This window comes from Helianthus annuus, chromosome 17, assembly GCF_002127325.2.
Source record: "Helianthus annuus cultivar XRQ/B chromosome 17, HanXRQr2.0-SUNRISE, whole genome shotgun sequence".
NCBI lineage: Eukaryota > Viridiplantae > Streptophyta > Magnoliopsida > Asterales > Asteraceae > Helianthus > Helianthus annuus.
In genome coordinates, this window is record NC_035449.2 from 182234252 (window position 1) to 182259454 (window position 25203).

The 25203-nt window shown below is 37.6% G+C and overlaps 2 protein-coding genes and 2 long non-coding RNA genes across 8 annotated transcripts; 3 read left to right on the top strand and 1 right to left on the bottom strand.

Moving 5' to 3' along the window:
• The first annotated feature begins 2458 nt into the window (after nucleotides 1–2458).
• On the top strand, nucleotides 2459–5586 carry LOC118488956. Its single transcript, XM_035986403.1, has 3 exons — nucleotides 2459–2821; nucleotides 3358–3416; nucleotides 3871–5586. Exon 3 carries the CDS (start codon nucleotides 4216–4218, stop codon nucleotides 5512–5514), a length of 1299 nt encoding a protein of 432 aa, XP_035842296.1. The 5' UTR covers nucleotides 2459–2821; nucleotides 3358–3416; nucleotides 3871–4215; the 3' UTR covers nucleotides 5515–5586.
• Nucleotides 5587–5996: 410 nt separating this feature from the next.
• LOC118488934 lies at nucleotides 5997–9039 on the top strand. Its single transcript, XM_035986374.1, has 3 exons — nucleotides 5997–6344; nucleotides 6880–6938; nucleotides 7395–9039. The coding sequence occupies exon 3, from the start codon at nucleotides 7741–7743 to the stop codon at nucleotides 9037–9039; it is 1299 nt and encodes a 432-aa protein (XP_035842267.1). The 5' UTR covers nucleotides 5997–6344; nucleotides 6880–6938; nucleotides 7395–7740.
• Nucleotides 9040–9508: 469 nt separating this feature from the next.
• LOC110923289 lies at nucleotides 9509–11097 on the top strand. The gene is made up of 3 exons (XR_002583928.2): nucleotides 9509–9867; nucleotides 10405–10463; nucleotides 10897–11097. It is a non-coding gene; the product is annotated as an uncharacterized LOC110923289 (long non-coding RNA).
• Nucleotides 11098–11945: 848 nt separating this feature from the next.
• Nucleotides 11946–15270, bottom strand: LOC110923485. Of its 5 annotated transcripts, none has more exons than XR_004885418.1 (9): nucleotides 14749–15270; nucleotides 14554–14585; nucleotides 14408–14449; nucleotides 14061–14174; nucleotides 13629–13696; nucleotides 12694–12804; nucleotides 12538–12601; nucleotides 12336–12441; nucleotides 11946–12250 (listed from the first exon to the last, which is right to left on the bottom strand). It is a non-coding gene; the product is annotated as an uncharacterized LOC110923485 (long non-coding RNA). The 5 variants fall into 5 exon arrangements; XR_004885416.1 differs by having other exon boundaries at nucleotides 11950–12250; nucleotides 12336–12601; nucleotides 14749–14877; nucleotides 14985–15270; XR_004885415.1 differs by having other exon boundaries at nucleotides 11952–12250; nucleotides 14061–14449; nucleotides 14749–14877; nucleotides 14985–15270.
• Nucleotides 15271–25203: the final 9933 nt, after the last annotated feature.

Below are 25203 nucleotides of genomic sequence, written 5' to 3' on the forward strand. Positions count from 1 at the left end.
ACGAGAAGGCGCTCAAAAGATGAAGATGATCGAGTTGCCGCTGGCCACCATCAACACCACAAGGATCTCACTTCATAAAGATCAAGTCATTCACGAGCATAGCTCAAGGGGGAGCTTATGTTAAGGGGGAGTTTGTCAACACACTTCCTACACGATACGGGTAGTTTGTTGATACACTCTCTGCTTTCAAGACGTGAAGACTTTGAAGATCCTCTGACTTTGAAGACTTGAAAGGACATCAGAGTTTTGAGAACTCGAAGACCAAAGACCATCGAAGTTCGAGACGAGTCTACAACTATAGAAGATAAAGACAAAGCTACAGCCAAGGGGGAGTTTGTTGGTGCACTTGTGTCTGTACTTTGTCTGTATTCGGTCACGATGTAAACGATGTCCTTGTCAGTCTTGTAAGTTGACCAAGTCAACCATCCTCCGGTTTGACTTGGACAACAGTTGGTAAATGTTGAAAGATGATGCTCTGTGTCGAAGGATAGCCAATCGAAGGATATTGTAGATCCTTCGATGGCATCGAAAGATAGGCTTCGATTGATAGACCTCGAAAGGTGATCTTTCGAGGTCCATGCTGATCCTTCGATTACGTTGTCATCGATAGATGATCCTTCGGACCATCTATCGGATCCTTCGGACCAGACATCATGAGCTGGGTATAAATACCCATGCAGTGTATGTGTTAGTTCAGTTCTGATTGTGCACACCCGAGAGATAGAGAGATAAGTTGAGAGCTTTCTGTCTGGAACCACACACACACACTTTGAGAGTTTGCAAGTTAGATTTGTAAACATTGTGCTTGTAACCGAAACCTTCATTTGCATTAATACAAGTTGTGTTAATCGGTGAACCTTTGTGTGTTTGTGTTGATACTTGCTTCATCCCGGTTTGCTTGCTAGCTTGGATTCCGCACTCGCTAGTGGGTTAGTATAACAAGGTTTAGGTTTGTTCTCGATCCTCCGAGAGGGACCTACAAAAGCTTATGTTCTGAGTTTCCTAAACCAGCTTAACTATGTGTTAAACCAGCTTAACTATGTGTAAAATGTACACTTAAAAATGTGTAACGTTTATAGATAAGTGCAAAATCTATAGTTAAAGATGTAACGTTTACACATGAAAATTTTCCAAGCCATCGTGATACGCCACCTTTTAGTGTTTTCTGGCATATACAGTGATTTTAAAAAGTGTGACGTTTACACTTAAATGTAACGTTTACTATTTACAAGTAAGTGTAACATCTACACTAAAACGTGTAACGTTTATACTTAAAGTTCGCCTAACCACCATGATACGCCACCGTTTAGTATTGGTATTGCACATATAATGATTTGCGCAAATATCACACAATCACAGAGATTAGAAAACCCTAGTTCCCGATGCCTCTTCAAGCACAAAAATCTCCAAGAGTATACTAGCTACAACATTCAAGTCTTGTGGATGGAGCGAACTAAACACCTACACAATTTCACTTTCTCTACAGGCTTGACGTGGGGGAAACAACATCTACTGAGGTGCATGAAAGTTGATGCAGTTCGCCCAATGCATGTGGTTGAAGATGAATCTTCAGATGCTGGTGAGGCTAACCAGAACCCTTCTGCAGGACAACCCTAGATCCACGGATGATCTGCAAAAGAAGTTAGATTTTGAGATGAATTCATCATCGTCTCCGATCAAGGCTTCTTCATCCCCAAATGAAGGTGAAGAGAACTCCCAACCTTTAAAATGCAAATTTTTGAAGAAGTTGACACCCAAAGCCTCATTGTTATCACCACCGCCAGTGATTCGCTCAAAAGATGGGGTTGACGGAGGAATCAATGCAGAAGCTGAGAGATCGAAGAAAATGAGGCCCAGAAGGAACCTTGATAAGAAGGAAGAAAGACCCAAATTTTCAATCCAGCTATCGCGTAAGGAAATTGAGGAGGATTTCATTGCGATGACATGAAAGAAACCACCAAGAAAACCTAATAAGCCGCTTAGAAGTCTTCAGTTGAAACTAAATGTATACAATCGCTTATCCGAATTCGAGAATTTTCAGTCCATACAAGATTCAATGTTTAACCTATTTTTGTTTGACTGATTTCACAGGCTCTATCTCCTGGTTTACACCTGTCTAAAGTTAATCAGGATCGATACAAAGTGAAAGAAAATGGAAAGATTTGAAGCTAGCTGCTGTGTGATCCATGTAATAACCCAATTTTCAAAATCCTAGAATATATGTTATTAAATGTTATTTAATTGACACATTTAAAACCTTTACAAAAAAAAAATCATTATGAACGAAATTAATTTTTTATTTTTATAAAAGTAAACTCACTTTGGTAATACCATCTAAAAGGAAAAAAAAAGGAGGGGGGGATTTTGTAAATTTTAAGTTAGGGATGAGTTTTGTAATTTCGTTTTTCAAAGTCCAGGGGCAAATTGGAACATTTTATAAAAACTCCTTTGACTGCCCATATCCCTCCCCTCTACGTTCACTTACTTTTCCGACGTAAAATCCGTCATCCGCTAATCACTGAATCAATTACGGATGACTTGCCAAACAAACTCCATCTCGAACCAAGAAAAATCGAGATTCGGTCACGCGTTTTCAAGCTGTCTTAGTTTCCTATTTTGAGTTCAATCATCGGCCTAAATTAGACGAGATTCCTAATCGATAAACTGCGTCTGGAGACCTATAAGTAGAGGTGGTGCTTACTCGTTACGAACACGCCTCTCACCTTTCTGTTCCTCACCCCAAATCGGCCCCTTTTGTCAAGTTCCGCCGCCGCCGCAAGTACTCCGACGAAACCAGTAACCATCGAACTGACTGATTGAGGTATGGATGCTATCCATCTATTCGTCATGTTTCCGAAACGAAAGTCATAATTACCGTCTGATTAAATCAAATATGTTTCTTTTTGAATGCACATCTTTTTTTTTTTTTTTTTGTATTAGAAGGGGTGTTCTGTATGGTCTTGTTGGAGAAGACAACAGTCCCTAAATTCACTTTGTCCATGTTTCTTTTTAGCTTCTGTTTGGCCTTGACTTTAAATCCATCATTCTTTTATTTAATATTTAGTAAAACTCATTTTTATTATATAAACCATTATTTGTTTTATTTATTTAAGCACTAAGTTATGAATAAATTTTCAAGATAGGCACTCTATTTTCTAAATACAAATACTAATTTTCAATGTATAAAGATAAAACAATTAGCTTATAGATTCTCGTTTGTATATTGAGTAAAATAAAAAGGAACTTATCCAAAATTTCAAAAACTAAAATGAATAATAAGTTGTAAACTGTTGTTCTTCAAAGGCCAAACATCACGTAATTTATTTATTAGAAATTAAGTTGTGAAAATAATTGTAGGATTTGCAACATTTATTCCTCTCGTGCGGGTTACTTACGGCCTTCCTATCGCAATTAAGGTACGGACTCTAAGCAACTTATGTGTACGAATTTAGATTTTCGCAACCTCGTTGTCGGAAACTTAAAGTCGTTTTTATATGCCTTTGGGATCTTTAAGATTATGTGATATGATATATGTATATGGATATAGTTATAATGTTTGTTATCGAATAGAAATACGAAGCACCGAAATACTGAATATGACTCACCGAATTACCGAATGTGATGCACCGAATATGATTATATGACTCACCGAATGCCATTATATGACGCACCGAATGTGACTATGTGACGCACCGAATGTGAACTAACTACGCACCGAACTACCGAATTGTGACTCACCGAATGTGGCTAACTGTATGTGCTATGTATATTGGTTGTTACATAGATATTGTTAAGAATTCATACGCTTTATAGTTGTTGTTCCACTGAGTAATTTTACTCAGGCGTGCATATGTCTTTTATGTACGTTAGGTTACAAGAAAATCAAGGAAGACTTAGAAAAGGGCTAGGGAGAATAAAAGACTCACAGGAATTTTCATAAAAATTTACCATGACTTGTGTTTTTTTATTGAAATAAAGTAATGCTTTTATTTTAATGAAATGATGCATTGAATTCTGTATACTGTATCAGTGACACGTTAGCCCTAGTCGGGACGGGGTGTTACAATTATGGTATCAGAGCCCAGGCTCTTTCCTGTCGATAAATCGTTTTCTAAAAAATTATAAATAAATAAAAACCTGTGAGGCAATGGGTAGGACCGGGTTTGGAATATGTCCTCTTAAATTTGTCATCACCATCGTACACTATTCTTGTAGATGCCTCCGATTAGAAGAACTAGTCGACGTAGTTCGAGCACATCGTCTAGGCGTCGCGACCTTAACAGCGCAGTCCAACGTGCTGTCGAAGGACTACTCCCTAATTTGACGCAAACCATCACCCAAAACATGTATGCCGAGTTACTTCCTAACCTCATGCAACAAATGCGTGAAGAAATAAACGGCAAGGCGCCTCCGACTCCTCCTCGTTCGCCAACACCTCCCCGTTCGCCAACACCACCTCGTTCGCCAACCCCACCCCGTTCGCCACCCAAAGCCAAGAAAGAGAAAGAGACTGTTTCACCGCCTATTGTTGACATTCACAAATGGCTCTCAAGATTTCTAAAGCAACATCCCCGATCCTTTAGCTCTAGTGCTACACCGATAGAAGCACAAAATTGGATTGATCACATGGAGAAAATTTTTGAAGCCTTGGGAGTGAGTGATGAGTTCAAGGCAAGATTGGCTGCTTACAAGCTGGAAGACAACTCCCAAACGTGGTGGCGAACTATTAAACGCTCAAGAGGTGGTGATACATTTGCTGCTACACTCACATGGGAGGGTTTCAAGACATTGTTCTACCAGCAATATTTTCCGGTTGCATTCAGGGAGGAATACATTCGGGAGTTTGCATCGATTAAGCAAAGAGAAGATGAACCAATGTCAGAATTCATGGAAAGGTTCACAAGGCTTGCTAGTTTCGCTGGATCTGAGGCTGGGACTGCACAGGCCCAAAAACTTAAATGGGCTCTATGTGAAAGGGTAAAATGGTTAATTGTGAATCAAGAATTTAAAGATGTCACTGAAGTAGCAAATGCAGTACAAAACCTTGAAATTGCAAATAAGTCAATGAAACTGCAATACGGTGGGAACCTCATGAATAATCCCACCCTGATCACTGGACAATCCTCTTCCCAAACCCCAACCACTGAACACCAAAAGTCAAATTCCAATCGGAACAATGGGACCCAACATGGGGGTTCTCAAAACAGTAAAACTACTCCTCCGCAAAACCAGCAGCAATCTCGCCCCTTATGCAACAAATGTGGGCGACCGCATGATGGCGTATGCCTCAAACTCACAGGAGGTTGTTTTAGATGTAAACAACCCGGACATTTATCCAGGGACTGCCCACATCCACCTAAGTACACTGGGAAGAATACTGATACACCTGCTACTGGGGCAAACACAGTACCACGCACTACCGGCGGAAGAGTGTTTGCTTTAACCGCTGATAATAAACCAACAGAGCTTGCTAAGAAACACCACGGATATGATGTGTTTGGTCGAGAACCTTAAAGGAAACCTTTCTTAATTTGAGTTCTTGTCTTTGCTTTTAGAGACTGTTTTTTTTTCTTATTTTGAATTTCTTTGATCGTGGAATAAAACATCGTTTGATTTCAATAAATAATTTCTTTTGATTATCGTTTTCTGATTATTGATTGATTTATGTCATTGTGAAATTTCGAGGACGAAATTATTTTTAAGGAGATAGTAATTGTAATAACCCAATTTTCAAAATCCTAGAATATATGTTATTAAATGTTATTTAATTGACACATTTAAAACCTTTACAAAAAAAATCATTATGAACGAAATTAATTTTTTTATTTTTATAAAAGTAAACTCACTTTGGTAATACCATCTAAAAGGAAAAAAAAGGAGGGGGGGGGATTTTGTAAATTTTAAGTTAGGGATGAGTTTTGTAATTTCGTTTTTCAAAGTCCAGGGGCAAATTGGAACATTTTATAGAAACTCCTTTGACTGCCCATATCCCTCCCCTCTACGTTCACTTACTTTTCCGACGTAAAATCCATCATCCGCTAATCACTGAATCAATTACGGATGACTTGCCAAACAAACTCCATCTCGAACCAAGAAAAATCGAGATTCGGTCACGCGTTTTCAAGCTGTCTTAGTTTCCTATTTTGAGTTCAATCATCGGCCTAAATTAGACGAGATTCCTAAGCGATAAACTGCGTCTGGAGACCTATAAGTAGAGGTGGTGCTTACTCGTTACGAACACGCCTCTCACCTTTCTGTTCCTCACCCCAAATCGGCCCCTTTTGTCAAGTTCCGCCGCCGCCGCAAGTACTCCGACGAAACCAGTAACCATCGAACTGATTGAGGTATGGATGCTATCCATCTATTCGTCATGTTTCCGAAACGAAAGTCATAATTACCGTCTGATTAAATCAAATATGTTTCTTTTTGAATGCACATCTTTTTTTTTTTTTTTTGTATTAGAAGGGGTGTTCTGTATGGTCTTGTTGGAGAAGACAACAGTCCCTAAATTCACTTTGTCCATGTTTCTTTTTAGCTTCTGTTTGGCCTTGACTTTAAATCCATCATTCTTTTATTTAATATTTAGTAAAACTCATTTTTATTATATAAACCATTATTTGTTTTATTTATTTAAGCACTAAGTTATGAATAAATTTTCAAGATAGGCACTCTATTTTCTAAATACAAATACTAATTTTCAATGTATAAAGATAAAACAATTAGCTTATAGATTCTCGTTTGTATATTGAGTAAAATAAAAAGGAACTTATCCAAAATTTCAAAAACTAAAATGAATAATAAGTTGTAAACTGTTGTTCTTCAAAGGCCAAACATCACGTAATTTATTTATTAGAAATTAAGTTGTGAAAATAATTGTAGGATTTGCAACATTTATTCCTCTCGTGCGGGTTACTTACGGCCTTCCTATCGCAATTAAGGTACGGACTCTAAGCAACTTATGTGTACGAATTTAGATTTTCGCAACCTCGTTGTCGGAAACTTAAAGTCGTTTTTATATGCCTTTGGGATCTTTAAGATTATGTGATATGATATATGTATATGGATATAGTTATAATGTTTGTTATCGAATAGAAATACGAAGCACCGAAATACTGAATATGACTCACCGAATTACCGAATGTGATGCACCGAATATGATTATATGACTCACCGAATGCCATTATATGACGCACCGAATGTGACTATGTGACGCACCGAATGTGAACTAACTACGCACCGAACTACCGAATTGTGACTCACCGAATGTGGCTAACTGTAAGTGCTATGTATATTGGTTGTTATATAGATATTGTTAAGAATTCATACGCTTTATAGTTGTTGTTCCACTGAGTAAGATTTTACTCAGGCGTGCATATGTCTTTTATGTACGTTAGGTTACAAGAAAATCAAGGAAGACTTGGAAAAGGGCTCGGGAGAATAAAAGACTCACAGGAATTTTCATAAAAATTTACCATGACTTGTATTTTTTTTATTGAAATAAAGTAATGCTTTTATTTTAATGAAATGATGCATTGAATTCTGTATACTGTATCAGTGACACGTTAGCCCTAGTCGGGACGGGGTGTTACAATTATGGTATCAGAGCCCAGGCTCTTTCCTGTCGATAAATCGTTTTCTAAAAAATTATAAATAAATAAAAACCTGTGAGGCAATGGGTAGGACCGGGTTTGGAATATGTCCTCTTAAATTTGTCATCACCATCGTACACTATTCTTGTAGATGCCTCCGATTAGAAGAACTAGTCGACGTAGTTCGAGCACATCGTCTAGGCGTCGCGACCTTAACAGCGCAGTCCAACGTGCTGTCGAAGGACTACTCCCTAATTTGACGCAAACCATCACCCAAAACATGTATGCCGAGTTACTTCCTAACCTCATGCAACAAATGCGTGAAGAAATAAACGGCAAGGCGCCTCCGACTCCTCCTCGTTCGCCAACACCTCCCCGTTCGCCAACACCACCTCGTTCGCCAACCCCACCCCGTTCGCCACCCAAAGCCAAGAAAGAGAAAGAGACTGTTTCACCGCCTATTGTTGACATTCACAAATGGCTCTCAAGATTTCTAAAGCAACATCCCCGATCCTTTAGCTCTAGTGCTACACCGATAGAAGCACAAAATTGGATTGATCACATGGAGAAAATTTTTGAAGCCTTGGGAGTGAGTGATGAGTTCAAGGCAAGATTGGCTGCTTACAAGCTGGAAGACAACTCCCAAACGTGGTGGCGAACTATTAAACGCTCAAGAGGTGGTGATACATTTGCTGCTACACTCACATGGGAGGGTTTCAAGACATTGTTCTACCAGCAATATTTTCCGGTTGCATTCAGGGAGGAATACATTCGGGAGTTTGCATCGATTAAGCAAAGAGAAGATGAACCAATGTCAGAATTCATGGAAAGGTTCACAAGGCTTGCTAGTTTCGCTGGATCTGAGGCTGGGACTGCACAGGCCCAAAAACTTAAATGGGCTCTATGTGAAAGGGTAAAATGGTTAATTGTGAATCAAGAATTTAAAGATGTCACTGAAGTAGCAAATGCAGTACAAAACCTTGAAATTGCAAATAAGTCAATGAAACTGCAATACGGTGGGAACCTCATGAATAATCCCACCCTGATCACTGGACAATCCTCTTCCCAAACCCCAACCACTGAACACCAAAAGTCAAATTCCAATCGGAACAATGGGACCCAACATGGGGGTTCTCAAAACAGTAAAACTACTCCTCCGCAAAACCAGCAGCAATCTCGCCCCTTATGCAACAAATGTGGGCGACCGCATGATGGCGTATGCCTCAAACTCACAGGAGGTTGTTTTAGATGTAAACAACCCGGACATTTATCCAGGGACTGCCCACATCCACCTAAGTACACTGGGAAGAATACTGATACACCTGCTACTGGGGCAAACACAGTACCACGCACTACCGGCGGAAGAGTGTTTGCTTTAACCGCTGATAATAAACCAACAGAGCTTGCTAAGAAACACCACAGATATGATGTGTTTGGTCGAGAACCTTAAAGGAAACCTTTCTTAATTTGAGTTCTTGTCTTTGCTTTTAGAGACTGTTTTTTTTCTTATTTTGAATTTCTTTGATCGTGGAATAAAACATCGTTTGATTTCAATAAATAATTTCTTTTGATTATCGTTTTCTGATTATTGATTGATTTATGTCATTGTGAAATTTCGAGGACGAAATTATTTTTAAGGAGATAGTAATTGTAATAACCCAATTTTCAAAATCCTAGAATATATGTTATTAAATGTTATTTAATTGACACATTTAAAACCTTTACAAAAAAATCATTATGAACGAAATTAATTTTTTTATTTTTATAAAAGTAAACTCACTTTGGTAATACCATCTAAAAGGAAAAAAAAGGAGGGGGGGGGGTTTTGTAAATTTTAAGTTAGGGATGAGTTTTGTAATTTCGTTTTTCAAAGTCCAGGGGCAAATTGGAACATTTTATAGAAACTCCTTTGACTGCCCATATCCCTCCCCTCTACGTTCACTTACTTTTCCGACGTAAAATCCGTCATCCGCTAATCACTGAATCAATTACGGATGACTTGCCAAACAAACTCCATCTCGAACCAAGAAAAATCGAGATTCGGTCACGCGTTTTCAAGCTGTCTTAGTTTCCTATTTTGAGTTCAATCATCGGCCTAAATTAGACGAGATTCCTAAGCGATAAACTGCGTCTGGAGACCTATAAGTAGAGGTGGTGCTTACTCGTTACGAACACGCCTCTCACCTTTCTGTTCCTCACCCCAAATCGGCCCCTTTTGTCAAGTTCCGCCGCCGCCGCAAGTACTCCGACGAAACCAGTAACCATCGAACTGATTGAGGTATGGATGCTATCCATCTATTCGTCATGTTTCCGAAACGAAAGTCATAATTACCGTCTGATTAAATCAAATATGTTTCTTTTTGAATGCACATCTTTTTTTTTTTTTTTTTTGTATTAGAAGGGGTGTTCTGTATGGTCTTGTTGGAGAAGACAACAGTCCCTAAATTCACTTTGTCCATGTTTCTTTTTAGCTTCTGTTTGGCCTTGACTTTAAATCCATCATTCTTTTATTTAATATTTAGTAAAACTCATTTTTATTATATAAACCATTATTTGTTTTATTTATTTAAGCACTAAGTTATGAATAAATTTTCAAGATAGGCACTCTATTTTCTAAATACAAATACTAATTTTCAATGTATAAAGATAAAACAATTAGCTTATAGATTCTCGTTTGTATATTGAGTAAAATAAAAAGGAACTTATCCAAAATTTCAAAAACTAAAATGAATAATAAGTTGTAAACTGTTGTTCTTCAAAGGCCAAACATCACGTAATTTATTTATTAGAAATTAAGTTGTGAAAATAATTGTAGGATTTGCAACATTTATTCCTCTCGTGCGGGTTACTTACGGCCTTCCTATCGCAATTAAGGTACGGACTCTAAGCAACTTATGTGTACGAATTTAGATTTTCGCAACCTCGTTGTCGGAAACTTAAAGTCGTTTTTATATGCCTTTGGGATCTTTAAGATTATGTGATATGATATATGTATATGGATATAGTTATAATGTTTGTTATCGAATAGAAATACGAAGCACCGAAATACTGAATATGACTCACCGAATTACCGAATGTGATGCACCGAATATGATTATATGACTCACCGAATGCCATTATATGACGCACCGAATGTGACTATGTGACGCACCGAATGTGAACTAACTACGCACCGAACTACCGAATTGTGACTCACCGAATGTGGCTAACTGTATGTGCTATGTATATTGGTTGTTACATAGATATTGTTAAGAATTCATACGCTTTATAGTTGTTGTTCCACTGAGTAATCTTTTATGTACGTTAGGTTACAAGAAAATCAAGGAAGACTTGGAAAAGGGCTAGGGAGAATAAAAGACTCACAGGAATTTTCATAAAAATTTACCATGACTTGTGTTTTTTTATTGAAATAAGAGTGAATTGCAAGTTTTGTCCTTTATCTTTAGGCCATTTTGCAAGTTTTGTCCTTTATGTTTAAATTTGATGAGTTTTGTCCTTTATGTTTGAAAATCAAGCACGTTTTACCCTTTGGGGGCAAAACGTGCTTGATTTTTAAGGACAAAACGTGCTTGATTTTTTAAACATAAAGGACAAAACGTGCTTGATTTTTAAACATAAAGGACAAAACGTGCTTGATTTTTAAGGCCCAAAGGGTAAAACGTGCTTGATTTTTAAACATAAAGGACAAAACTCGTCAAATTTAAACATAAAGGACAAAACTTGTAAAATGGCCCAAAGATAAAGGACAAAACTTGCAATTCACTCTTGAAATAAAGTAATGCTTTTATTTTAATGAAATGATGCATTGAATTCTGTATACTGTATCAGTGACACGTTAGCCCTAGTCGGGACGGGGTGTTACAATCCATCAAAGATTTGTTGGTGTTTTTGGATAGTAGATAGTAAGGTATAACAGGCTGTGCTAGACATTACTTTCTTGTCAAAGATTCTTAATCGTTAAAACATCTAACTTGAGATGGTGTTTCACTTGTTGTTTCTTGCATTTTTTACATGATCGATATTTGGGGGTGTTTTAATTTCATCTAATTGAAAAAAGTATACTGTTTAAGAATTGTGAGATTGCATTCCATATTGCATTCTTCACTCATTAGTATGTTCTTATCAAGTATATATAACCTGTGAAAATATGCTTGTCTGGAAGTATCTAGATTGTTTAATTGTGTGATACAGGGATAAAAGACATTTTGTCTTTCAATTATTTTTTGGGTTTTATTCATCTATTCTATATATAGGGATTGATCAATTGCAAACTAAAAAAACCAGCGGACTGAAATTATGTTCATTGTTATAAATAACTAGTTTTATGCCATGCGCGCGTTGCGGCGCGCTAAACCGAATAGTTCTCGGTTTGATAACATGTAACTAATAGTTTTGCTTCGGAAAACCATTCAAGCCAATTGAATTGCTAAATCATCATTGAAGATTGTTCTTGTAGTGGTGGTTTACATTATGTGATCTAATTAGAAACATCATTTGCTCTTATATTCTACACAATAAGCGTTGAACCGTATAAAATTTTGTGGTAGTTCGTTTTTGTATATTCCGTTATAGAATGCAACTGTAATCTGCTAGACAAATCGCCATTGTAAAAACATCTACCTGAAACATCTCCTTTTGAGCATCTATGTTCTCTACACAATCTGGGAAAAAAACAACCAACACTTGAATTATAATCACCACCTTATTACATATGCACATTTATGTATGTGTTGGTAGCTTACATACCTTCTAAATCCAGTTGCATTAATTTTATGTGGCCACCAGGTTCGAGACTCTAGCTTGCAATCCCAGGTCTCTTTGTATGACAAGTACTCATCCCCTTCCTATAACACTTTAACACTATTTATCATCTAATTATTTATGATTCATATAAATAGCTAATAATGCAATATGCAGATAATGCAACAAAAAATATCTTGGAGAGAACCTAAGAAAAGAAGCATCCCTTGCCAACATGGCCCAATAAAAAACGTATACTATTAAGCTCAAACCTTCACAAAAACACACACGAAAAAACTTGTTATTGATTCGGTTCAGTTAGACGTTAGTCACGTTACAGTACAACATGATACTGGCGTGGTACCTTCGTGTAGGACTTTCCAGGTACAGAACTTCGCCCTTTTTCAACCGAGCAGAGGTAAATAGAGGCTTCTTCAGACCTTTGTCTGCTATGGCACTTATGCTATACTTAATCCTTCAAACACACAAATATACATTAAAAAATCATACGTTAGTCGAATAATATGCAGTTGAGGAATGAGTAGTTGATGATATCGGTGTTGGCAGTGGTTTGGCCTAAAGATACACAAAAAACCCTGTTACGGACCCGACATGGAACCGGTTCCTACCCTACCCAACATGTGGGTACATACCAGTTCCAGACCCAGGTGTAACCAAAGAAACCGAACCGGCCAAACCCCCCCCCCCCCCCCCCAAAAAAAAAAACCCGGCCAAACCAGTCAAAAACCCAAACGTACCCGTAACCGGTTCCTACCCTACCCGGTTCTTGACTTTGTTGACTAAACCCGGACCCGGTTCCTACCCGGTTGTAGGTTCTAAAAAACGATTTGTGCACTCTACTTTGGCCTGTTTTGACGAAAAATCTGGGCCCAACCGCAAACTACGGTTTTTGAAAAAGGCAAAGGGCTTGGTTTTAGCGGTTTGAATGGGTTTTCCGTTTTTCCACGACCTTTAGCTTCTATTAAATTATTTTATAACGATAAAGAGTGTTCATAAATATTATACATATTACATATACATAACTCCATACTCCAAAAATGAAAAGGTAACAATAATATAGATTAAACGACTGGTTCCATGTTCCAAACCGTAGTTGAACCGTCAAAACTCAGTTCTTTAAATCGCCTGAACCAGCAGATTTACTGTGGTCAGGGCAATCCAGTTGGATTTAACGGTTTATGAGCACCCCTAGTTGACAAGATCGTGAGATACTGAAAGAATATAGATCTGTGAATATGTAACGGGTCAATAAAAGAATGAGAAAAGAAAAGGGTATACCAAGGTTCATTGCAAAGGTTGTACTGTAATGTAACTTCACGCACAAATCTTTGTTGACGAAGCGCATTCTATGAAGAAAAAAGACTATTAATATAAGCAGTATACTTTTCTATGAACATGTAACTGAGAATTGAGATAGATAAACAAAAAATAATACAATATTACAATGCATAAGTGGAAGAACAAGATGAGTTTTGAAATGACACTCTAATATTATATATTTGAAAATATACATGAATAATATCCTACAGTAAGTAATTAATTATCATTATAAATTATAGGTTCCTCATATTCAACTTGATGGCTATAATTGAAATATTATATTTTGTTGCACAATTACTATTATGTAGATAATAAAAATAACATACAAGTAGATGAGTTACTGATGAATACTTATGAATGAGATGCATAAAAAGATGAAAGATATAATACCGAAGCTACGGCTCTAGTAGTCATGGTGCGTTCCACAACCACAAGAGCAAGTTTAGGTTCCATAGTTGACGTATGTGTAAGACAAGGTTCAAGATCAATTGTCCCACCAGCCTTCTGAGAGTTAAAAAAAGCAGATGAAATAATTCACAGCCATCATCAACCGGTGCGTCAAGAAATCAAGGTGCAAAAGCATTAGTATAGTTGCATAACACATAAAAGATTTGATTAAATTTTAAACGTGCGAACACATCAAATGAAAAATAACCCGGCGTAGCCTATGCAAATGTCGAGATAGCCTACGCCGACACTTGAACCATTCTGCACTCTAGTTTCTTCCAACCTGTTACCTCGTTTATCTATGCCTTTGCTTATTGAAAACCATTTTAAACCTGTAAGGAAGTATAGAATTTTCTAAGCCATGTAGTCGTACTTTCCTTAAACAAAATATAAAATATAAGTTCCAAAGTTAATTTATTCTAAACATTCAACTTACCATAATGGTGGATAATACTTTGAATATGAAACCTGCAAATTTCAAAAAGACACAACTGTAGATGTAAGTTACAAAATATATCAAGGTAGCTCATAATGGGTAGATTGGGTGACAGCCATTTCAAAGTACTTTAAGGAATACAACCACATTTTATATATAATAAGATTCTATATGAAATCTCATGAAAGAGCTTACCTGAATTCTCGCCGGAACACTGGTTCAAGTCTCTGACGGTGCGGTTGTTCGAGATCGACTTCAAGTTTCCCATTCTGTCTCTAGATCGTCCGATGAGAGACACCGGTACCCTCGCCGGAACCCTAGAACCTACAGCGGTCACAGTCACCAGACCATCACCACAGGTTTAACCCGAGGGCCAAGAGGATTGCCGGCCGATCTGCAAGTCTTAAACCCAATCGGAACTGAAAACTTACCGTGGTCGGAATTGAACCCTAGCCGCCGCCGAAAACATCGCTACCTCCTTATTTGCCCACACAGAATGGCCTCCGCCGCGTCTGCCGTCTTCAACAACCATCTCCATCTCTCTTGATTCTCCGACTCGTCTTTTTCTCTCACGATTTGTTTCTTGAAATGGGTTGAACGGCTAGGGTTTCTAATCACCAACGCCATCGCTACGCGGAAACCATCACCAGGTCTCATCTCTCCATATGTGTGTCAGTGTGGGTGTAAGTTCAGAGTGCAGTAGTTTTTAGGGTTTTATGTTCTGAGATTACAAGATGCGTGTGACAAGCGCTTCTCAAACACGTTAAGAAGCAACCACGTGTTATGTGTTATGTGTTGAAATCCCCTTAATACCCTTAACAACTGTTCATTCAGTTTCTTTACTAACGTATATTAATTAATAATATTATGATTATCAATTCCTAATATAGTCCACCTTGTTCTTCAAGTCTTTTCCTCTTATAAATACTCAATGTATTCTGATGTAAAAGATGCACCATTAATACTAAACAACTCCTTCTCTCCCAATTATTCTTCTCATCTTCTTGCTATTAGGCTTGTTCATAACACGTTATCAGCACGATTGCTTTGGATCACACCAGGTAAGAATATTGTTTAATTAGTTTATTATTGTTCTTTAATCACTGGATCACACCAGGTAAGAATATTGTTTAATTAGTTTATTATTGTTCTTTAATCACGTTTGCTTTATTTTCATATCTCAAAATAACCCATCTTGTATTTCGGGTTAACAGAGATTTACATATTGCAAAACAATTATGAGTAATAATACAACAATGATTTTGACTTCTGATATTTAAACTATTAAAACAAAATCATAGCAATTTAGATAAATGGTACCTAATTAATCTGATATTGTTATAAATTAAGTTAAAAACTTATATTTTTATCAAAATAAAATTAAATAACTCTTGATTTGATACTTTGATCAGGAAAAGATTGGTAAGAAAATTGATAAAAATTCACATGAATATATATATATATATATATATATATATATATATATATATATATGTCACACCCTCAAAATACGACCTAAGGAATGTCCCTGTTAGGCGTGTGACGTACCAATAACGAGCCACTAATTACATTGAACGCATACAAGTTTCAAAATAAAATCCTTAATTATTAATGTAAAATACCATCAACGAGTTTAAATGAAAACCAACATGTTCAGCGGAAGCAAATAGTAAACCAATGTTAAACTGTTTCAAAAACCAATGTATGATATCAACAGTTCAATCACATGAATCCCTCCAGTTGACCCATGACCACTCCAGCTACTCCAGACAGCAAGTTCCCAAATCCAAGATATCTAACGACCTGCAAGCATGTAGACAAGTGTGTCAGACGACGCCGGTGAGTTTAAAGTTTTGTTAACGAGTTTAGTTACCAGGTATGTGTATAAAACAGTTCAACAGTTCAATAGTTCAATAATTTGATTTGATGTTGTTATTAACTCGATTACCGCAGATGGCTACAAGATGTATTTGCCCAACCCCAATGTCTCTATCAAAACATTGGTCATGCTTTAAGGAAATTAGTTCGCGCCCGTCCTCCCCGGTACGGTGTGAGGGTGCCAAACCTAATAGCGCTATCAACTAATAACCTCGTTGCCTCCCCGGCAACTATCGGTAGATGTAAGGGGTCTTATATGATAGAAATGAGTAATAAAAAACATCCCATTAACCTGATATTCCTCCCCGAAACGTTACCCGATATCCCTCCCCGGGATGCATGCTTGGAAAAAGAGCAGTGAACTCACCTTTGGTTTGCTCGGTAAGACTAGTTACTTGACCACACTCAGTTATTCAAAGCCTATGATGTTCATATATACAACAATCAGTTTGCATCCAAGTTGATCACGTTGTCACGCAAGAAAATTACTATAAAGCATGTACAATGTACCCTTGGTTCATCTACCACTCATCAGTTAGACATATCACGTAATCATACACACAATTAATACACGTATCCATAATGGGCTCGGTTCCGTACCACAGCCCAAGACTTACTATCCGAGAGGTGCGGCCCAACAAGTGTTCGGCCCAATTCTGAGTTCGCAGCCCTAAAACAATATGCCATCTACAAGTGCATGTGTGTATATGAGTGGCCCATTTAAGCCCAAATTCAGTTTATAACTATGACTTAATGTTGCTACTAATTTTGCACTTTGAGTTGCATCAGTCCACTAGGCTTCGGCCCACAACAGCCCAACACAAATCAGAAGGAGGTGCGGCCCACTCGATTCCTAACCCAAGTTTCATTATAGTTTTTAAGCAACAATAACTCCAACCTATTTTATACCTTAAAAGTATTATCTATCATTTTTTTCTTAACAATATCAATGTGCATGAATCATGGATTCCATATATACAATTAACGCATATTATTTATTAACCAGCAAAGCTAGTTTCAAAACAAATACCCGATTCTAATTAACACCACCCTTTTCAATAATCATTCAATACAAAACAATTGCCACAACCGTCCCACATGTACATCAATTCCAACTTCACAAACCAAGCACCATCTCTTTAATTAATTCACACACTATTACTACCATCACAACCTATCCAAGTTTCATGTATGTGTGCAGCCTTAAACTATTGGTATTATGATCGATTCACAAAAATCAGATCCATCACACACGTTTCATCACCCATAATCAGTCCTTGTATATTCACATGAATATTTATACTCAATTTCATGTCACCAATTTATCATAATTATCATCATTGAAACCCTTATTAATTTACAACATTAGTTACACTACATTAATCATCACCTCGGCTCAATTGATCACACCATGCACATAATATCACAACACCAAATATCAATCAAATCGGACAACACACATGTCACACCCCCAAAATCCACATGCGGAGTATCACCGCTTGGAGGCGTGACTGACCAGGATCAAGCCACCAATCATATTGAACATAACGAATAAGTAAATATAAAACCCCAACTACAATATAATTGGTGTCCAACAAAACATAGTTTAAGTAATCAGCGGAAGCATAATGTTTAAAACCAAATCATAAGTTCAAAAGTATGATAAATGTTTAACATGGCATAAGACTATCCATGTCCCACAACGTCCACGCCTCCTCGTGAAAGCTCCAAAAGTACCTAACGACTTGCAAGGCATGTAACAACGAGTCAACAACAAAGTTGAGCGAGTTCACAGTTGGTTGACCAGTTTTACTAGTTTGTTTTGAAATCATAAGTTGTTTCGTAAACCACGAGTTAACCAGTACCTTTGTTTCCCAAACCATAACCATAATCAGTGGGGGCTTCCTATGTGAATTACCAGTTTACCCTGTTTCCCAAACATAACCATAATCTGTGGGGGGCTTCCCCTGTGAACCACTAGACCATACCATATCGACTACTAACGAAATATAAGTTGTGCCCTACATCAGTGTCTATCATCACTGACAGTTTGCCATAGTCCATTAGTACACGCCTGTTCGAACGAAACAGTGTGAGGTTTGTTAAACCTAATAGCGCTATTAACTAATGACCCGCTCGCCATCGGCCTCGGCGATTAAGTCGATATAAAGAGGAGGGACTTCATGATAGAGTTTTGTCTAGTAAGTTAAGGTTGTTGTCCTACCCAAGGAGGACGAACGTACGTAGTTCTACCCAAGGAGAATACGCAGGAGTTATAGTGGCATCCTACCCAAGGAGGATGGCCGTACATATCATACCCAAGGAGGATATGTAGATTCCGTTTTAGTTTATTAACCCATTCCCAACCCTTGGGAATCCCATGCCTTGTAGAAAGTGTGAACTCACCTTGGTTTGCTCGGTATGCTAAACTATGTGCTCACAAGTAATCAGTCAAGTCTTGATCGAAAGGAAAAGCTTGAAAACTGGTAGTTATCGTCGCACAGAAAAAAGGACTCTAGGGTTTGGCAATTAAGCTTTTACGTAAAATGGGGAATAAGGTATTAAAACAGATTGCTACTGGGCCAAAGCCCATTTGTTGTTTTCGCCAGTTAGTAGTGGACGAAAACACTAAAGTGTTTTCGCCACTCATGGGTGTTTTCGTGGGGTAGGGGTTTTCGCCAAGGGGGGTGTCTTCGGGTGCGAGTGTTTTCGGCTGGGGTGATTTCATGAGGGTAGGGGTGTTCGGCCAGTGTTCCATATTAAATCATGAAATGCAAAATAACACAAAACACATTATTAATATACACTCGAATATAATTCACACCAAATATATATATAAAACACACTTTGCCAATAAGTACAAGGTTAAGCCGAATAGAGACCTTGAAAACTCGAGTTGTCACAACACACATGTAAGCAATCAGAGAGATTGGACCATCAAAATAAAAGTGTACTAACCAGGTTATGGGATGTTAGAAAGGGTGCTAGAACCGACGAGGGCTTGTAAAGAGATGGGGGGGGGGGCTGCCATCGAAGGGAGTAGATAGCGAAGAAGAGTTTAGAACTAGGGTTTGAGTCTTATATGCGTATGTTAATGCAAACATGAAAGGAACCGCATGCAATATGTATGGAATTTCGTTTGGGATTGCATTGCGTTTCGGAGAGTTGGGCGGCCTAACTTTGTTACGAGACTTAAGGGATGCGACTTGGGCAGCCCACCCAATTACTAGACATAAGGGATGCGGCCCAATGTAATTAAAGCACCAGTGTTTTGTGTAGCGGCCCAACCTAGGCAACCGTTTATTTGAAATAACTTATACACCCTAACATGTAACTTAACCAAGTACCACTAGTAAACGTACAAGCATATAAAACTACAGTGCAACTCAAGCGTAACAGAAAGTGATTCGGAATTAAATACACACCTAAGGACTGTGGGGAATTACTGGTTGTTGGAATATATATATATATATATTACGAAAACAAGATATTGTGAGGTAATGATTTGATCTCTTTTACAATCAGCAATTGAATGACTAATATGTTGCTAAAATTTTAATGCGATGGATGATGCATTATAACATCTTTATCAAATATTTGAAGTAAATAGGGATTTAAGAATACTAACACTTAAGTAATTAAGTATTTAAAACACAGAAGAATGTTCGTTGATATGATTCAAATTTATAGATAAATAGCTTAAGTCAACTCAAGAACTATTTTTTTTTTATTTTCTAGTCGGAGTAAAACCTGTTTTGTTTTATCATTATTATAATTGAGTTACCATACGTTAGGGCTGGCATATCGTGTATACCCATACACGATAAGACACGACACGATAAGACACGATACACGAAATCCCATACACGAAGAAGACACGATAACTTATCGTGTCCTTTTTTTCAAACACGAACACGAACACGACACGATATACACGAAAATTACCTGTTAATACCTGTTAACACGACTATTCGATTGATATACACGAAAATTACTTGTTAATACATGTTAACACGAACAAAAACACGAACACGACATGCTATCTGAGAGTTACAGAGGGAGTTTAGGGTTTTATTTTTTTTAATTGAATGAGGAATGAAAATAGAAATGAATTAAAGAACCCGCACGCATATGGCTGATGAGTTTTATTTAATTTAATTTCTTATCGTGTACTAATGGGTATTAACAGGTAAACATGTATTTAACCTGTTTATTCACGAAAATTAACAGGTAATCTCGTGTCTACCTGTTTGGTACACGATACCTGTTAAGGCCATACACGATACCTGTTAACTTCGTATAGGTTCGTGTCGTGTATTCGTGTAAAATTGCCAGCCCTACTATACGTAAACAAGAAAGATATTGTTGTAATATAGTTTAATAATTATCACAATCAATTGTTAGAGGAGATATATATTAATTTATAAATCATAGACATATATTAACTCATATGTTTTTTTTATAATATAGTTCATCATGACAAATCTTGCAAAGCTTGAGTTCATGGCCCTAGACATTACTGGGAAAAACTATTTGTCATGGGTATTGGATGCTGAAATACATTTGAATGCCAATAATCTGGGTGAAACAATTAAAGAAGGAAATAAAGCAACTACCCAAGATAAGGCAAAAGCCATGATCTTTTTACGCCATCATATTCATGAGGGTTTGAAAAGTGAGTACCTCACTATCAAGGATCCACTTGTCCTTTGGACCAACCTGAAAGAAAGGTATGACCACCAGAAAATGGTATTATTACCGAGAGCTCATTACGAGTGGATCAATTTAAGGTTGCAAGACTTTAAGTCTATAAGTGAGTACAACTCGGCAATGTTTAGAATCACATCACAATTGATTCTATGTGGTGAAAATATTACTGATAAAGAAATGTTGGAAAAAAACATTCTTAACATTTCACCCCTCGAATGTGATACTGCAACAACAATATCATGAAAGGGGTTTCACCAAATACAGTGAGTTAATATCATGTTTGCTTGTGGCCGAGCAAAACAATGAGCTCTTAATGAAAAATCATGAGACTCGTCCGGTTGGAGCAACCCCAAACCCTGAAGCTAATGTGGCAACATATAATGGCCAAAGTGAAAGTTACGGACGTGGTCGAGGTTATCATCGTGGTCGTGGTCGTGGTTATGGCCGTGGACGTAGCCGAGGAAATTATCATAGTGTTCAGTTTAAAAACAAAGGGACCCACCAAAAGTGGCATAATAATGAAAATAAATCCAGTGATGAAGGGATCGATTTACGTCTAATGGATCGACATATTCTCCAGTGGTGGATGCGACAACTTTCCGTTATCTTATTAGTATGGTAATACAAGAAGGGATCGATTTACGTCTAATGGATGTTGTGACAGACTACCTCTATGGCTCACTTGATACAGATATTTAGATATTTACATGAAACTTCCTGAAGGATTCAAATTGCCAAACTCGTGTAAATCTAGTTCTCGAGAACATCTTTCAATCAAACTAAACAAATCATTATATGGGCTAAAACATTCTGGGCGTATGTGGTATAATCGCCTTAGTGAGTATTTGTCGAAAGAAGGCTATAAATATGATTCTGTATGCCCGTGTATTTTTATAAAAAAGTCAGATCTGAATACATTATAATTGCCGTATATGTTGATGACATGAATATAATTGGAACTCCAGGGGAGCTTCAAAAGGCAGTTGAATACTTGAAAAGAGAATTTGAAATGAAAGACCTTGGAAAGACAAAGTTTTGTCTTGGATTACAAATTGAACACCTTAAGGGTGGAATCCTTGTGCATAAAAAAACTTACATAGAGAAACTCCTAAAAAGATTTTATATGGAAAAATCACATCCATTGAGTACTCCAATGGTTGTAAGGTCGCTTGATGTAGAAAAAGACCCATTCCGACCTCCCAAAGATGAAGAGGAAATCCTTGGTCCAGAAGTACAATATTTAAGTGCAATTGGTGCACTAATGTTTCTTGCTAGTCATACACGACCTGATATATCATTTTCTTAAAATTTATTGGCAAGATATTGATGTGCGTGCGGTGTAATATATTTTTATGTATATTTTTAGCCCTTTTTACACTTTGGTCAAGTTTTAAATTTATAAAACACGATATTTTACTAACACCAAACACACATATGGGCAAGTGCACCCATCGTGTTCGTAGTATAGTGTTGGTAGGATACCGAGGTCGTCCAAGGACACAAGAGCTTTTAGTACCGGTTTATCCTCAACGTCTAATCAAATCAAAAATTTAGAAAAACGTTTTAAACTAGAAAATAAAAACTAAAAATGCTGAAAAATAAAAATAAAAACAAAAACAAAAACAGATAGACAAAATGAATCACTTGGATCCGACTCGCCTTTAGTGTAACCTTTGATTATTTCCGCACTTTTGCACTTTTTAAGAGATTATCTTAGTTATAGTAGTAGGCCCCTCTTTTGATGGTGACGTTACCCTCAACCCAGTAGTTTGAGTCAGCAAGGATACAATCCTAAAGGGTTGGATTATTGAAAGATAATTAATTAAGTTATTAATGCGTAATGTGGTAGGCCCCTATTTTGAAGATGACGTTACCCTCGGCTAAGTAGTTTGAGTCAGTAGGGATACAATCCTAAGTAGCCGGGTTAATCTTTTAATAGTAGTTTACATATGAGGTGGTCAAGGAGTTCAGACCCCGCCATCCAATACCAGTGGGTATTGAAGGAGGTCCTACTAAACTTGACCCAGATCCTTCCAGGATCTATACACTAAACAAGGCAAGACTCTTACCAAACCAGTCCCTTAACCTCCGACCAGGTAGCCAACATATCTCCATATAGACCGTGGAGATATGAATGGTGTAAATCTTTTATTTTATATAGACAGTAAAATAACGCCAAGACACCATAGACAAATAATAAGGAAGATTCACCTTCAACATAAGAAACTAGTTATTAAAGTCATTATTACATAACCAAATACAAAGTGTGAAAAGATTAAAAATAATAAGTATTACACTAAACACTTGTCTTCACCAAGTGATGTAAGAGACTTAGGCAAACATAACCTTTGATTGTCAAGAACTCTTATGATCAATCTTGGATCCCGAGACTACTACACACACTCTATGATGGATGATGGATGATGGTGGTGGATGTGGGTTGTGATGGTGGTCGTGGGTGGGTGTAGTGTGAGAGAGGTAGTTTGCCAAGGGATGGTTTGCAAGTGAGCCAAGCACCCCTATTTATAGCCTGCACAGAAGCCCGGACATGACCCCGTGTCCATTGGGCACGGCCCCGTGTCCACCCATCTTCTCTTTCTTCATTAATTGCAGTTTGTCTGCATTAGTTGACCATGCCCCCGTGTCCGCTGGGCACGACCCCGTGTGCAAAAGCGTATCTGTGCAATCAAGAATTGCCTAGATTCTGCGAATCTTCGCGTTGACCACGGCCCCGTGTCCGCTGGGCACGCCCCCGTGGTGAGTGAAAAAACTTCTACAACTTTGTCTTTTCTGCAGACACTTGGGCACGCCCCCATGCTCAGTGAGCACAAGGCGTGTTCAGCCTTCTGTTCTCTTGTTCTTGCTTGGGGTGATGCTGTTGAGGGGTCGGGCATGCCACGTTTATTCCTTCTCTTGTATTATTGTTAAATTTAGCTGCATTTTTGTTTCTTTTGTCCATTTAAGCTCTTTTAATCCTGAAAATACAAAAGGAAGACAAAAACACACTTTTCCAACATTAGTACTAAAAAAAGGGTTAGTTTTATGCCACATTTGATGTAATTTATATGTTGCATTTTGTACATATCAAATACCCCCACACTTGAATCTTTGCTTGTCCTCAAGCAAAACTCTTTATTATGTGGCTTACACTCCCAAATGGAATGGGTAGAAGAGAAGGTTTTTGGGCTTGTCATAGAGTGTCGGGATTCCGAGATTTTTATTAGGTTTTATTTTTATTTTATTTACAATCTTATTCGTCATGATTTATTTAGAACATTACATAAGATAAATTACTTATTTGGGCATAACATGCCTCTTTAAAATTACATTTATATACAAGTTCACATACCTCATGGGGGATCACTCAACACTCGGCCGAATATGTATTTTTGTGAAACACTCGAGAGCGGCATGGAACTTACTTCAACAATAAGCTTGCCAAGCAATCAATCCTCCTCCTTTTTAACTGGATTTGTCATGCCGTTTCATAATTTTCTTATGTTGGTTCTTTTTATCACGACGCTATCAGTTGTAAAATTGTAAAAATATCACCTTTTTAGAACTTGTAATTCCCGAATTAAACCAAGACAAGTAAAAAAAATGAAAAGATTTTGAAAAAAATTGGGGTGTTTAGCGGTTCCAATAGAGTTTTGTGTAAGGCTTGTAATTAAGACTTGCAAAATTCAAGGTATTAGTATCCCCCATACTTAAATTACACATTGTCCTCAATGTGTCCCAAAAATAAGTTTTTAGGTTGATTGAATGTGTAAAAGTGTGTTTAAAAACAATTTTTATGTTACTGGGCATCTAGACACGGGCCCGTGGTGTCCTGGGCACGAGGGCGTGTTCAGTGAGCACGCCCCGTGTCCAGTTACTTGAACTGGGCGATTTTCTACATATGATTCAGCACGGGGCTGTGTTGGCTGGACACGGCCTGTGCCGAACTTGCTGTAATGAAGAAATTTTTTGCGGAAGGCTCTGTTTCTGTGCATGGGGAGCTGGTTCAAGTTTCCCTTGGTATCCTTCACCATCCCGAGTGTGTTTTATTCCTGAAAATTAAAA

Excerpts from the sequence above, each read along its gene's own strand:
- LOC118488956 (XM_035986403.1), top strand. The coding sequence starts at position 4,216 with ATGCCTCCGATTAGAAGAACTAGTCGACGTAGTTCGAGCACATCGTCT.
- LOC118488934 (XM_035986374.1), top strand. The coding sequence starts at position 7,741 with ATGCCTCCGATTAGAAGAACTAGTCGACGTAGTTCGAGCACATCGTCT.